Source organism: Chiloscyllium plagiosum, chromosome 10 (genome assembly GCF_004010195.1).
Source record: "Chiloscyllium plagiosum isolate BGI_BamShark_2017 chromosome 10, ASM401019v2, whole genome shotgun sequence".
Taxonomy (NCBI): domain Eukaryota; kingdom Metazoa; phylum Chordata; class Chondrichthyes; order Orectolobiformes; family Hemiscylliidae; genus Chiloscyllium; species Chiloscyllium plagiosum.
In genome coordinates this window covers 3893902-3909512 of record NC_057719.1, presented here as the reverse complement: position 1 = coordinate 3909512, position 15611 = coordinate 3893902, and the positions used below count along the sequence as shown (strand labels likewise).

The 15611-nt window shown below is 43.2% G+C and overlaps 1 protein-coding gene across 2 annotated transcripts in view; it reads right to left on the bottom strand.

The window, feature by feature from the left end:
- The window catches only part of LOC122553343 (calmin-like), an 87257-nt gene extending 83476 nt beyond the window's left edge, over positions 1 to 3781 (bottom strand). Inside the window, exon 1 of one of the 2 annotated variants that reach the window (XM_043696923.1) lies at positions 3228 to 3781. In XM_043696923.1, coding sequence (XP_043552858.1) covers positions 3228 to 3309 — 82 coding nt within the window. In that variant the 5' untranslated portion in view covers positions 3310 to 3781. The remainder of the gene's footprint in view (positions 1 to 3227) is intronic. The other variant, XM_043696922.1, reaches the window with a different exon arrangement.
- Positions 3782 to 15611: the final 11830 nt, after the last annotated feature.

Sequence of the window (15611 nt, the reverse complement as noted above, 5' to 3'; positions counted from 1 at the left end):
AGTAAGACTAACTGGCCTGTAATTCCCGGGGTTATCCCTATTCCGTTTTTTGAACAGGGGCACAACATTCGCCACTCTCCAGTCCCCTGGTACCACCCCCATTGACAGTGAAGACGAAAAGATCATTGCCAACGGTACTGCAATTTCCTCTCTTGCTTCCCACAATCCTAGGATATATCCCCTCAGGCCCGGGGGACTTGTCTATCCTCAAGTTGTTCAAAATGTCCAACACATCTTCCTGCCTAACAAGTATCTCCTCTAGCTTACCAGTCCGTTTCACACTCTACTCTTCAACAATACGGTCTCTCTCGTTTGTAAATACTGAAGAAAAGTACTCATTCAAGACCTTTCCTATCTCTTCCGACTCAATACACATTCTTTCACTGTTACCCTTTGCTTCCTACCATCATGCCAATTGTGTAACCAATTTGCTAGCATAAATTTGGATTTCATGCAATCTAAGCTTCCAGAGCAGCCTACCATGTGGAATCTTACCGAAATCCACATAGACTACAATTCCTGATGAAGGGTTTTCTCCTGCTCCTCGGATGCTGCCTGACCTGCTGTGCTTTTCTAGCACCACACTCTCAACTCTAATCTCCAGCATCTGCAGTCCTCACTTTTGCCTAATCCATATAAACTATGTCTACTGCTGTGCCCTTGTCAACCTTCCTGGTCACCTTAAAGAACTCTTAACAAATTTGTGAGGCATGATCTCCCACTCACAAAGTCATGTTGACTACTCTTAATTAAATCCGGTCTTTCCAAATGCATGTAAATCTTATCCCTCAGAACTTCTCAAGTAACTTAGTAAATCTTATCCCTCAGAACTTCTCAAGTAACTTACCCACCTCCGATGTTAAGCTGACTGGTCTATAGTTCCCAGGCTTTCCTTTGCAGCCCTTCTCGAATAATGGCACAACATTTGCTACTCTCCAGCCTTCCAGGATCTCCCAGATACCGGGAGTTATTTCACCAACCATAAACTTCCTACGTTTCTACCAAGTCTCATTATCTGTGGGGTAATGATCTAAACGTTGGCAAGTGGGGTTAAGCTGCGAGGATCATTTTTCAGCTGGCACTGACACAATGGGCCAAGAGATCTTTTTCTGTGCTGTACACTTGTTACAATTCTAACTTTTTTTCAGAACACATCACCAGGAAGGAATTTCACTCTTCCAACAGGCATTGAAAACAGTCTTTTAAAAGTGTTACAAACTCCTTTTCCCATTTTCATTCCATCCTTAGTCATTCCTCATCAGTTCCTCATCTTGAATGATTTATTTTGACCTGAAATGAAATGACCATTCTCCAAGGAGCTGAGTTTACTATTTATTCCAAATGTTTGCATCTTTCTCAACAACTATTTGAATAAAATTCAAACTTGTGCCTGACTTGAAAGCTGCTGCCATAGATAGACAGGCACTTTTAGCATCTCTTTCCCTCTCTCTATATACCTTGACTTTTTAAAAATGAAACTCTTGTCTGTTAGAGTCTCATATTCCATCTCTCCATTGTACCCTTATCTATAGTACCATGGTTCAAAATATAAGGCACTGACAAGGTTTGTAAGCAGAGAAGGAGATGGAAATCAGAAATGCGCATCCTCCAGCTTAGACTGGGCAAAAGACGACTAAGGAAAATAAGGTTTTGAAGTGCTGGGTAAATTAATTTATAGACAAGCCGATGTGTATTTTCTAATTACTTATTTGCGGGATGTAGATACTACTGACAAAAGCCATCATCTCTTGCGTATCACAAACTGCCCTTGAGAAGTAGTGGTAGTGAATCTTGACAACGGAGTGGTTTGGCAGACTGCTTTGGAAAGCTATTAAACAGCAATCACATTGGTAGAGTCACATACAGACCATGCAAGGACAATAGATTTCTTTCCCTAAATGAAACCAGATGGATTGTTTTTGCATGGTAGTTTCATGGTTACCATCACTAATAGCAGTGTTTTCATTCCAGATTTACTCAATTAACTGAATTTAATCTACCCAACAGCCGTGGTAGAATTTGAATTCATGTCTTCAGATCATTAGTTCAAGCATACGGAACCACTAATATAACTACTATACTACCATCCCCCAGCCAGCGCTGCAACGAATCCTGATTTCAACACAGGAGGAGGAAGGGTGTGCATAATGGAATATTCAAAGTTTAGAAAAACAAGACAGGAAAGTTGTGAGAAACATTGACCATATCAGTATCAATAAATGAGACAGAGAAATTTATTTGACGGAGGAACAACTAGGGTGAGGAACAGACAAGAGAGGAAGAGCCAGCGAGAAAGACACACATACAGTGAGAAAAGGTAATCAGATGGGAAAAAAAGTCACAGGTGAAGGTGGGAGAGAGAGGGCAAGCTGGTGACAGGACAGGGTCAGAGAGAGCAGGCAAGGGAAGGGGACAGAAAACAACAATAAGGGGGGAAGCAACAGAGTGTGTATGAATAGAAGGGCAGCACATGACTAGGCAGAGGGGTGGTGGTCAGGGAGGAGTGTGTGTGGTACAGAGACTGAGAGCAGTTGGAGTATATGATGTAGCAGGGATGATAATTCCTGCAAGAACCAACCCAGCTGGTCTGCAAAGGGGCACAAGATTAAACACAGGGAAAGGTCGTCAATTCCAATCACTATTTTGGGTGTAGGTAACAGATGTATTTTTAGATAATATTTGTTCTTGTGTCCTTAGGTTGGATCTGGAGTGTTTTAAACTTTGTGATGATTCAGGCAAATGACAGAATGGCACGTTTTCAATCCTGTCCTGTTGATAGATTCAAATTAGGGGTTAGTCTTTGCAACAGTGATCTAGTCACATCACAGGGACAGACGGAGCAACAATCACAGTGACACAAACATACAGACATCAAAAACTGTTAAGAAGTGAACAATATAAAGCTACGGCTGGAATGGAATTTGACCCCATCCGAAAAATTCCTGAAGTTAGCCCACGATGTGTAACGACTCCCACAGGTTATTTGGAAATATTTAGTGAATCTTAATTCACCAGTAATATTAATTTGGAAAGCGGCTTGCTTGAAGTAAAATGAGAAGGATTATGTTCAAACTATCCCTATCCAGCAAGGATGTTGAATAACCCGCGGTGGGAGCAGCTTTTACTCCAACTCACTAAGAATAGTTTCATTTACAGACAAAGTTTTTTTTTTGGCAAACTTTCCGCCCGGCTCCCAGGCTGTGATCCCAGTTCCATCAGACTCTTACCCTGGAGGTTCTGCACTCGGATGTCGCTGATGTGACCGATCAGCTCCTCTCGCTGAAACCAGTCCCATTCGTGTCCTGCCATAGAGAGAGAGAGAGAGAGAGCCCGATCCGTCTGTACTCTCACAGCGTCCCTTTAACCTGAGGGGGAGCCGAACAGAGAGGAAGCACTCGAGAGACGAGGGCGAAGCGCTGGGCGGGGAGAGGGTGGGATCACAGATTCACTCAGGGGATAAATCCGAACGACTTCCTGGTGACGATGGGATTTTGACCGCCCTCTTTCACTGCGCAGCACCACCTGGTTACTGGAGCAAGAATACAGATAAACTGAGCACACCTTCAAACTAGAGACTACACCCACTCCGCGGGAGAGCCAGACAGAAGTGCTGCATCTCAATGGAACACACACACAGACATTACAGTCACCGAACACACAAATATTGCATACTCCCGAGCAGACACACCCTCAAGCACACACAAACATGCAGATGCTGCACAGCCCTTGAGCACATACAGGCATTACAGAGTGACAACAGCACAAATTAAGTCACAAACCATGTAAACAACATACTGTACACTGGGCAAGTGGGACTGACCCTAAACACACACAAACGTACAATATACAAATTGTGTCCTGTCTGCAAATCTAATCTGGAAGCAAAATACTGAGGACGCTGGAGGTCGGGAGAAAAGACAGTAAGCACTAGAACAACTCCGCTGGTCTGGTAGCATCTGTGGAGAGAGATAGAGTCATAGATGTGCCTCTGCTTTGACGATCTGTGCTTCTGAAAAAGGGTCAGTGGACCCGTTCACTGGATTAGAGTGGTGCTGGAAAAGCACAGCAGGTCAGGCAGCATCCAAGGAGCAGGAAAATCGACGTGTCGGACAAAAGCCCTTCATCAGGAACTGATTTTCCTGTTCCTCGGATGCTGCCTGACCAGCTGTGCTTTTCCAGTACCACTCTAATCTAGACTCTGGTTTCCAGCATCTGCAGTCCTCACTTTTGCCCAAAACGTTCACTCTCTCTGCAATGCTGCCCGAGTTTCTCCAGCTAATTCTGTTCTTGTTTTCCAGCATTTTGTTTTCTAATCTAGACAATCTCGAACACCAAAATAATAGAATATAACAATGCCATAAGAACATTTACAAATCTCGGTCTAGATTCCGCTAGGACCATTCACCTCCTGACCCCATTACACCCTTTGTTTAGATCAGAGTGGTGCTGGAAAAGCACACCAGGTCAGGCAGCATCCGAGGAGCAGGAGAAAGCCCTTAATCAGGAATAGAGGCAGGAAGCTTCCAGGGTGGAGAGATAAATGGGGGTGGGGAGAAGGTAGCAAAGAGTACAATAGGTGAATTTGGGTGGGGATAGAGGTGATAGGTCAGAGCTTCAGGGCAGAGGAGATGACCTGGAGGTTGCGGTGAGAGAGAGACTCACTGAGATTCTTGTGGAGAGAGGAGGGGAACTTCTTCAAGGTAGGCATCCTTGCAAGAGGATTCGCAGTAAAGTTAAAATCAATGAGTTCCTTTGTTCACACAGGGGCAACATGCTGGATTCAAAAAGTGAGGTGAGAGTGGCAGCACCAAGGTAGTATTGGACTGAATATGACATTTAGGAACAAGAGTAATATTGAAAACAGTGAAATAATTGTCTATTTCTTTTACTCTCAGCTAAGATGTGGCATCACAGGCTAGGCCAGCATTTATTGCCCATCCCTAATTGCCCAGAGAACAGGTAAGAATCAGCCACATTGCTGTGGATCTGGAGTCACAGGTTGATCAGATTAGGTAAGGACAGCAGTTTCCTTCCTTCACGGACATTGGTAAACCAAATGTCCCCCCCCCCCAATAATTGGCAATGGCCTCATGGTCATTGTTAGGCTCTTAATTCCAGATTTTTGTGGAATTCAAATGCCACTATGGCAGATTCAAACTTGAATCCCCAGACCATTACCTGGGTCATTGAATTAATAGTCAGTGATAATACCATGAGACCATTGCCTACCCACTATGTTAGAATCACATTCAACTCAAAGATGGTGATTGCTTGGTGGCTCCTCAATGTCACATTCTGTCCAATGCTACTTTGGTGCTGTCATTCTCAAATAACTTTTTGAATTCAGTTTTTTTGCCCATGTTTGAACAGCGGGTTTAATGAGGTCAGGAGCTGAATGATCCTAGCAGGATCCAAACCAAGACCAATCATATCAGTCACAAGACATAGCTGCAAAATCTCTCAGCATAGTGCCCGAGGTCCAACCATCTTCAGCAATCACTTTCCACAATCATAAGGTAATGGTGTTCACTGATGATTGTGTAATACTCAGCACCATTTGTGACTTCTCACATACTGAAGCAGTGCATGTCCAAATGCAGCAACAGCTGAACAATATTCATACTGAGAAGTGATATGTAACATTCACATCATACAAGTGCCAGACAATGACCATCTCCAAGAAGAATTTGATCGACAGTCAAGGCAGACAAGAGCTCAGCAGGGAATGAGATAAGACTGATAAACTAAACTAATAATTAAATAATTGACTGATAAAATCAACTGCATTTATTTCTACGCAAGATGCCTGACAGGTAAGGCTGATGAACTTAGCGCATGGTTGGGAACATAGGACTGGGATATCAAAGGTATTACAGAAACTTGGCTCAGGGATGGACAGAACTGACAGCTTAATATTCCAGGTATAGAAGGCAAGAGAGGAGGAGGGGTGGCATTTTTGGTTAGGGATAACATTACGGCTGTACTTAGAGAGGATATTCCCGGGAGATTATCCAGTGAAATAAATAGTGATATCTTGAAAAGAGTTCATATTACAGAGGAGATGGTGCGTAAAGGTAGATTAATCCCTTGGATCTGATCAGGTATTTCCCAGAACTTTGTGGGAAGCTATGGAAGAGATTGCTGGGCTCCTTGCTGAGATATTTGTATTATCAACAGCCATGGGTGAGGTGCTGAAAGACTGGAGATTGGCTAATGTGGAGCCATCATTTAGGAAAGGTGGTAAGGAAAAAAAACAGGGAACTGTAATCAGGGTGAGCCTAATGTCAATTGTGGACAAGTTGTTGGAGAGAATTCTGAGGGACAAGATTTACATGCATTTGGAAAGACAAGAAATTATTAAGGATAGACAGCAGGGCTTTGTGCATGGGAAGTTGGGTCTCACTAACTTGATTGAGTTTTTTGAAGAAGTGACAAAGAAGATCAATGAAGGCAGATGGTTGGACATCTTTATGGACTTCAGCAAGCATTCAACAAGGTTCTACATGGTAGATTGGTTAGCAAGGTTAGATCACATGGGATCCATGGGGAGTTAGCCAATTCGATACAAAATCAGTTCGAAGATAGAATGATACAGCGTTGCTTTATGGACTGGAGGCGTATGACCAGCGGTGTGCCCCAAAGATCAGTGCTGGGCCCACTGTTTGTCATCATTTAAATAAACGATTTGAAGGTGAATAGAGGAAATATGGTTAGAAAGTTTACAGATGATGCCAAAATAAGTGGTGTAGGGAATAGGGAAGAAGATTATCTCAGAGTATAATGAAACCTTGTTCATATGTAGTTTAATTTAGATAAATGTGAAGTTTTGCATTTTGGTAAGCCAAATCAGGGCAGAACCTATACAATTTTTCACAGCAGAGAGTGGCGCGAGTTGGGCGGAAGTGAAGTTGGAGTGCAGAGCTAGTCGGGAAGGTAAGTGATTGATATTTGAGTGGGTGTGTTCTAGACCCCAGGCCCTACATAGTAGGGCCTCCCTCCCATCCTCCTCCTCTAAACTAACTTTAAAGTCTACAGGTAAGCTACTCAGTGTTCTTGTTTTGGAGACGAAGTGTAGAGTAATGGCAGCGCAGGCAGTGGAATGATCCGAGGTAGGGGTGACCACCAATACTCCTGCCGACTTCATCTGCAGGAAATGCAGTCAGATCCTGCTCCTCACAGAACGAGTTAGGGAACTGGAACTGGAGTTGGATGAACTGAGGATTATTCGAGAGGCTGAGAGGGTGATAGATAGAAGCTACAGGGACATTGTTACGCCAGAGAACAGAGGTAGCTGGGTAACAGTTAGAGGTGGGAAGGGGAGGAAGCAGGCAGTGCAGGGATCCCCTGTGGTCATTCCCCTCAACAATAAGTAGACCGCTTTGGATACTGTTGGGGGGGACGGCCTAGCAGGGGTAAGCTGCAGTGACTGGTCGAAGTCAGAGAGTGGTGGTAGATGGTAAATATTCAGCCTGGAGCCCAGTTACAAGTGGAGTTCCGCAGGGATCAGTTCTGGGTCCTCTGCTGTTTGTAATTTTTATTAATGACTTGGAAGAGGGAGTCGAAGGGTGGGTCAGTAAATTTGCAGATGATACGAAGATAGGTGGAGTTGTGGACAGTGAAGAGGGCTGTTGTCGGCTGCATGCAACTCCTCCACCCCTTTTTCCTCCCTCTCCATCCCTCCTAAAGCATCTAAATCCTGGGATATTTAGTTGCCAATCATGCCCTTCCCTCAACCAAGTCTTAGTTATAGTAATAACATCATACAACCTGAAGGTGGCAACGCAGATCATTAGAGTGGTTAAGACGGCATCCAGCATGCTCTCCATTACCAGACGGGGTATTGAGTACAAGGGTTGGCAGGTCATGTTATAGTTGTGTAAGACTTTGGTTCGGCCACATTTGGAATACTGCGTATGGTTCTGGTCACCACATTACCAAAAGGAAGTGGATGCTTTGGAGAGGGTGCAGAGAAGATTTACCAGGATGTTGCCTGGAATGGAGAGGAAGTCGTACGAGGATAGGTTGAGAGTTCTCGGCCTTTTCTCGTTGGAACGGCGAAGGATGAGGGGTGACTTGATAGAGGTGTATAAGATGATCAGGGGAATAGATAGAGTAGAAACTTTTTCCCCGGGTACAATAGAGTGTTACAAGGGGACATAAATTTAAGGTGAAAGGTGGAAGGTATAGGGGAGATGTCAGGGGTAGGTTCTTTACCCAGAGAGTGGTGGGGGCATGGAATGCGCTGCCTGTGGGAGTGGCAGAGTCAGAATCATTGGCGAACTTTAAGTGGCAATTGGATAGGTACATGGATGGGTGCTTAAGCTCGGACAAATGTTCGGTACAACATTGTGGGCCAAAGGGCCTGTTCTGTGCTGTATTGTTCTATGTTCTATGTTCTATGTCTATTAATGACAGTGCCTGGGGATGTTGCTGAATAAAGGGACCTACAGATGCAGGTTCACAGTTCCTTGAAACTGGTGTAGCATTTAGACAGGGTGGTGAAGGAGGCATTTGGCACGCTTGCCTTCATTGGTCAAAACATTGAGGACAGAAGTTGGGATGTCATGTTGCGGCTTTACAGGACATTGGTGAAGCCACTTTTAGAATACTGTGCACAGTCTGGGGTCCTGACAGATATCTTTGTGGCATCCTTAAATAAAGGTAAGGTGCTGGAGGACTGGGAGGTTGCTCATGTTGTCCCCCTGTACAAGAAGGGTGGTAGGGATATTCCTGGTAACTACAGACCAGAGAGCCTGATGTCGGTAATTGGGAAGTCACTGGAGAGGGTACTGAGAGATATCTATTCATATTTGGAAAGAAATGAGGTTATCGGTGATGGGCAACATGGTTTTGTGCAGGGGAGATCTTGCCTTACCAACTTGATAGAGTTCTTCAAGGAAGTGACCAAGTTGTTAGATGAAGGAAGGGCTGTTGTTGTCATATACATGGACTGTAGTAAGGTGTTTGATAAGGTTCCCCGTTGGAGCCTAATGGAGAAATTGAAGTCACATGGTGTGCAGGGTGTTCTCGCTAGGTGGATAAAGAACTGGTTGAGCAACAGGAGACAGAGAATAGTAGTTGAAGGGAGTTTCTCGAAATGGAGAAAGGTGACCAGTGGTGTTCTACAAGGGTCAGTGTCGGGGTCACTGTTATTTGTGATATACATAAATGATCTGGAAGAGGGCACTGTTGGTATGATCAGCAAGTTTGCAGATGACACAAAAATTGGTGGAGTAGCAGAAAGCATAAGGGACTGTCAGAGAATACAGGAGGGTATGCATAGACTGGAGAGTTGGGCGGAAATCCAGGCAAATGTGAGGTGATGTGTTTAGACAAGTCTAATTCTAGAACGAATTATACAATGAATGGAAGAGCCTTGGTAAAAGTTGATGGGCAGATAGATCTGGGAGTGCAAGTCCATTGTACCCTGAAGATTGCTGCACAGGTGGATAGAGTGGTCAAGAAGGCATATAGTATGCTTGCCTTCATTGGATGGAGTATTGAGTATAAGAGCTGGCAAGTCATATTAAAATTGTACAAGACATTGGTTTGGCTGCATTTAGAATACTGTGTACAGTTCTGGGCGCCACATTACCAAAAGGATGTGGACGCTGTGGAGAGGGTGTAGAGATGGTTTATGAGACTGTTGCCTGGTATGGAAGGTGCTAGCTATGAAGGGAGGTTGAGTAGGTTAGGTTTATTTTCACTAGAAAAAAGGAGATTGAGGGGGGACCTGATTGAGGTTTACAAAATCATGAAGGGTATAGACATGGTGGATAGAGACAAGCTTTTTCCCAGCGTGAAGGATTCAATAATGAGAAGTCATGCTTTCAAAGTGAGAGGTGGAAAGTTTAAGGGGGATACACGTGGTAAGTACTTCACACAGAGGGTGATGGGTGTTTGGAACGTGTTGCCAGCAGAGGTGGTAGAGGCAGGCATGGTACATTCATTTAAGATGCGTCTGGACAGATGCATGAGGAGGTGGGGAGCAGAGGGATACAGATGCTTAGGAATTGACCGACAGGTTTAGACAGTGGATTTGGATCGGCTCAGGCTTGGAGGGCCGAAGGGCCTGTTCCTGGGCTGTAAATTTTCTTTGTTCTTTGTTCTTTGTATTCGTTCTTTTATACGAAGCATATTGTTAAACTTGAGAGGTTGCAGAAAAGATTTACAAGGATGTTGCCAGGACTGGAGGGTGTGAGCTATAGTGAGAGGCTGAATAGGCTGGGGCTGTTTTCCCTGGAGTGTTGGAGGCTGACGGGTGACCTTATAGAGGTTTTACAATCATGAGGGGCATGAGTAGAGTGATTAGCCAAAGTCTTTTTCCTAGGTTGGGGGAGTCCAAAATTAAAGGGTATAGGTTTAAGGTGAGAGGAAAGATTTTAAAAGGACCTGAGGGACATCATTTTCATGCAGAGGGTGGTGCCTGTGTGGAATGAGCTGCCAGAGGAGGTGGTGGAGGGTGGTACAATTACAATATTTAAAATGTAGTTGGGTAGGTATATGAATAGGAATGGTTAAGGGACAATTTTGGCAAATGGAATTCAGTCAGATTGGGAGGTCTGGTAGGTGCAGGCAAGTTAAACCAAAGGAGCTATGATTTTCCAGGACACTCGAGAATAATCAAGAATGTAACCCATCCAGGACAAAGCAACCCGTTTGATTAGTGCCATATCCATCACCTTGAATTTTCACTTCCTCTACCATCAACACACAGCAGCAATGGTGGCTACCACCTACAAGATTACTGCAGCAGATCACCGAGGCTTCTTTGATAGCACCTTCAAGAAAGCAAAAGGTGTATTGAACAATCATTGACTGCATGCTCCCCTTAAATCCACTATCTGACTTGGACTTAAATCATCCTTCCTTCAGTGTAGTTCAGCCGCAAATCTGGAACTCCTTCCTTTACAGCACGGTGGATGTATGTCTACCACATGGGCCATAGCAGTTCAAGAAGGTGGCTGATCATACTTTCTCAAAGGCAGTTAAGAATAGGAAATAAATATCAGTTCTGCCAACATGTCCATTGCATAAATTACTATGAGAAAAAATTATTAGTCTAAGTATTCAATGGCAATTGATGGAATTGGGGGATGAGGTGCAGTGATAGGGAGGGGTGGGTTAATGTTGAATTCCCTACCATCCACCTCTTGGGAGTCTTCATTGACCCAAAATTTAAATGGACTAGTCTTGTGGCATGGTTACAAGAGCTGGTCACAGGCAAGGAACTTATCTCTTGACTCCATTAAACTACAAGGCTCAAGTCATGAGTGCGATGGAATACTTCCCACTTGCCTGGATGAGTGCAGCTCCAACTACATTTAAGAGGATCCACACAGTTCATAACAAAGCAGTTCTTTTGATTGGCATCCAATCCAAATGTCCACTCCTTGTACCACAAGCATGCAGCAGTATGCCAAAATCTCGTGATCCATTATACGCAATATGGTCTCAACTGTAACTAATACACACAAAGATACACATAAATCGCAGAGTGAGTCACAAATCTTTCAAAACAAAAATAGTCATACAAGCAGCCAGCAATATAAGCAACAAATACAGTTATTATCATACAAATACACCATAGAGTGACGATAGAGATGCAAACAATCAGTGCAGTCCATCCATACCCAGTCACATTCACTATTTTATAAATATTTCCTCTGTAATAAATGTATACAATCACCAATTGCTGACTTATGGACCTAACCCTCCAACTTACAGTGACAGAGACACAAGAAGTTCCATTTATCAATCACAAAGGCATGTAACACATCTAAAAAATCCACACGCAGGGAGCAATAAAGTCACACATTTGTATCAAAGGGCAACGTGTCAATAGCATTGTAGACACATTGCACCAGAATTTGGTTCAATAATAACGAGTTTAATGCACTCACTATTACGTCAGCAAATAACTATGAAAGTTGTTGCAAGGGACAAATACCCTGTGGGTTCTAGATTAGTTTAAATTTTCGTATATTTTGCAACTCTGTTAGCCTTGTGAAATGACTGCTCAAAATCAAACTCCCTGTGATTTTCAGTAAACACTAAGTGCATATTTTCAATATGCACTAAGTACCCATTAAACCGAACACAGAAAGTTAGGGCTGTTACTTAGGACCCTTTTTTAATAGATATTTTTATTGAAAATGTAACATGTTTTTACAAGTTTACAAATAAAAAAAACACAAGTACAAACACTAATATACAATTAAATCTTAAATAAATAATAGCCAAAACCTGTCAAACAAAAAGAAGAGATACAGAGAAGGAAAAGACAAAACTCAACTAACTACTAATCTAACCTATAACTAACCAGAGTGTATGATCAAATATCTTACATTATACAAGAGAAAAAAGAAGGATAACATAGTAATTAAGTAGTGAAATACATGCTCGGAATGAGTTAACATCAAATTGTAATAAAACCCGTATTCATGCGGGATTCCTCCCTCAAGGGGTCCTGTTACCTCAACTAGATGAAAGCCCTTGTTCGAATGGCCGAAATATCTGTATCTATGTAATTCAAAAAGGGCTGCCATATTTTATAGAATAATTCAGTTTTTTGGTGCACCATATTTGTAAGGAAGTCAAGGGGAATACATTCCATGATTAATCTGTACCAATTCGGAAGTCCTGGAGGACCTTCAGCCATCCAGTTTACTAAGATATTTCTCCTTGCACAGAAGGAGAGAAGGGAAAATAATTTCCTCCCGTGCACATCCAGAGAAGGTAAGCTCGAGAAGCCCAGAAGAGGAGATACTGGATCTACTGTAATTTCTGTTCCCAAGATTTCTGTCAGGGCGTTTACTACTTTGGTCCATATTTGCGGGTCTTATGACATGTCCATAAGCAATGTGCAAGAGTGCCTACCTCTGTTTTACATTTGGGACACATTGGAGATACTCCTGCCCTAAATTTTGCCAATCGTTCCGGTATCATATAGGCCCTATGAGGTATCTTTAACTGAATGGCCTGGGTTCGATTACAGTGGAGATTTTTTGGGCATTTTCCCAGATGTCATTCCACATCTGAAATTTCCAGCCACAAATCCAGCCCATGTTCTAAGCAGACGGTCCATATCTTCCGACACTTCATCATGTAATAAATGATAAAGAGTGCTGACCGAGGTTACACCCATTGGCCACAACATTCTACGTTCTCTATCTGATTTATAGAGACTATCTAATAGCGTAGTCTTCTTCAGTATGTAGTCTTGAATTTGGAAGTATCGAAAGAGGTCTCCATTTGGTAATCCAAATTTCTGATGCAGCTCTTCAAAAGACATCAGGACCTCCTCCTCAAACAGATCCCCTAAAGAGGAGATATCCCTGGATCTCCAGGATTTGAATGTGGCATCTGTAAGCCCTGGTTGAAAACCCCATGCCCCCACTATAGGAGTTTAGGGGGATGTTTTATATGAATTACCCTCATTTTGCCGCATTATATTCCAAGCTTTAATTCTGTTTAGTACTTTAGAGTTTTTACAGTGGTCAGTAATGACTTTCATCTTATCTAAAAATAAGAGGTTAATAAGAGGGCACTTTACTTGAGAAGCCTCAATGTCCAGCCAGATTGATTGCGGGCCAGACGAGACCCAATCGGTTATGTAGCTTAATAGGGAACTTAACTGATACTTCCTAAAGTCTGGAAAATCCAGTCCTCCCCTTGCCTGTGGAAGTTGTAGCTTCCTTAACTTAATGAGGGGCTGCCTATGATTCCAGATGAAAGAACCCAGCCAACCATACAATTTGTGCAGTGCCGGCCTCGGCAACATCACCGGGAGCATTCTCATAGGGTATAGGAGACGGGGCAAGACATTCATTTTAATTCGGGCTATTCTACCTAGCCAGGAAATTGGAAGGTCACCCCAACGTTGAAGGTCCTGCCTTATCCTTTCCAATAGATGCACAAAATTGGCCTTGTATAACTGATCAAATACTGGGGTGATAAAAATGCCTAAGTATAAGAAACCCTCCAGAGCCCACTAAAAGGGGAAGTGGGATCCATCCAATAAGTGGGACATACTAGCAAGGCCACCCATTGGCATAGCCTCCGATTTTGAAAAATTAATTTTATAGTCTGAAAATGCACTAAATGTATTAATAACTTAGATTAAGTGAGGCACGGACATCAGAGGATTACTAAGAAAAAGGAGAACATCATCTGCATAAAGAGTAATTTTATGTTTACCTGTACCAACCCTCAGAGCCATTATATTAGAGTCAGCCCATGTAGTGGCTCAATTATTAGCGAGAATAGCAACGGTGAGAGAGGACATCCCTGACGGCAGCCCCTACCCACACTGAAGCTATCCGAGCCTAATCCATTGGTGATCACAACTGCTTTGGGATCATTATCCATTTGACAAATACTTTTCCAATGCCAAACCTTTCCAATGTATAGAACAGGTATGACCATTCAACCCTGTCGAATGCCTTCTCCGCGTCCAATGAGACTACAATTCCCGATATTGTTTCCTGATGACAGACTTGAACCACATTCAAGACCCTTGTAATATTATTAGATGATCTAGGGCCCTTGATAAACCCCGTCTGGTCCTCTTTTGTGATATATGGCAGTACCCTCTCTAGCCTCAATGCTAATGTTTTAAAGAGAATTTTAAAATCTACATTTAGCAAGGATATTGCTCTGTATGATGCACAATCTTCTGGATCCTTTCCTTTTTTGAGAATAAGGGAGATATTCGCCTCTTTCAGCTAAGGCAGGAGACAGCCCTGACTATATTAGTTATACATGTCCATAAGTGGGCCAGCCAATACTTCTGTGAACTCTTTGTAAAATTCAACCTGAAATCCACCTGGGCCAGGTGCCTTACCGTTCTGAAACTGCCTGATTGTGTCAAGTATTTCCTGGGTTGTTAAGGGAGCATTCAGGACCGATACCTGTTCTGGGGTTAAGTCCAGAAAGGCCAGGCTTTTAAAAAAGGACTGCATCCTCCAGGCTCTATCTTCACAATCCTGTGATTTAAATAAATCAAAATAAAACTTTCTGAAGATTGTGTTGATCCTTTTATGATCGTGAGTCAGATTACCAGCACTTTCCCTGATAGCCATGATAGCTTGAGGGGCCCTTTATTTCCTTGCGAGAAATGCTAAGTATCTACCAGGTTTATCGCCAAATTCATATAATCTTTGTTTTGCAAATAATATTTCCCTCTTTGCCGTTTGGGTGAGCATGGTATTCAGAGCTGTCCTAAGGGCCGTAATCCTTTGTAATTTGGCAATAGAAGGTCTGTCAACGTAGTAAAAACAATGACTGCAGATGCTGGAAACCAGATTCTGGATTAGTGGTGCTGGAAGAGCACAGCAGTTCAGGCAGCATCCAAAGAGCTTCGAAATCGACGTTTCGGGCAAAAGCCCTTCATCAGGAATAAAGGCAGTGAGCCTGGAGCGTGGAGAGATAAGCTAGAGGAGGGTCGGGGTGGGGAGAAAGTAGCATAGAGTACAATGGGTGAGTGGGGGAGGGGATGAAGGTGATAGGTCAGGGAGGAGAGGGTGGAGTGGATAGGTGGAAAAGGAGATAGGCAGGTAGGACAAGTCCGGACAAGTCATGGGGACAGTGCTGAGCTGGAAGTTTAGAAC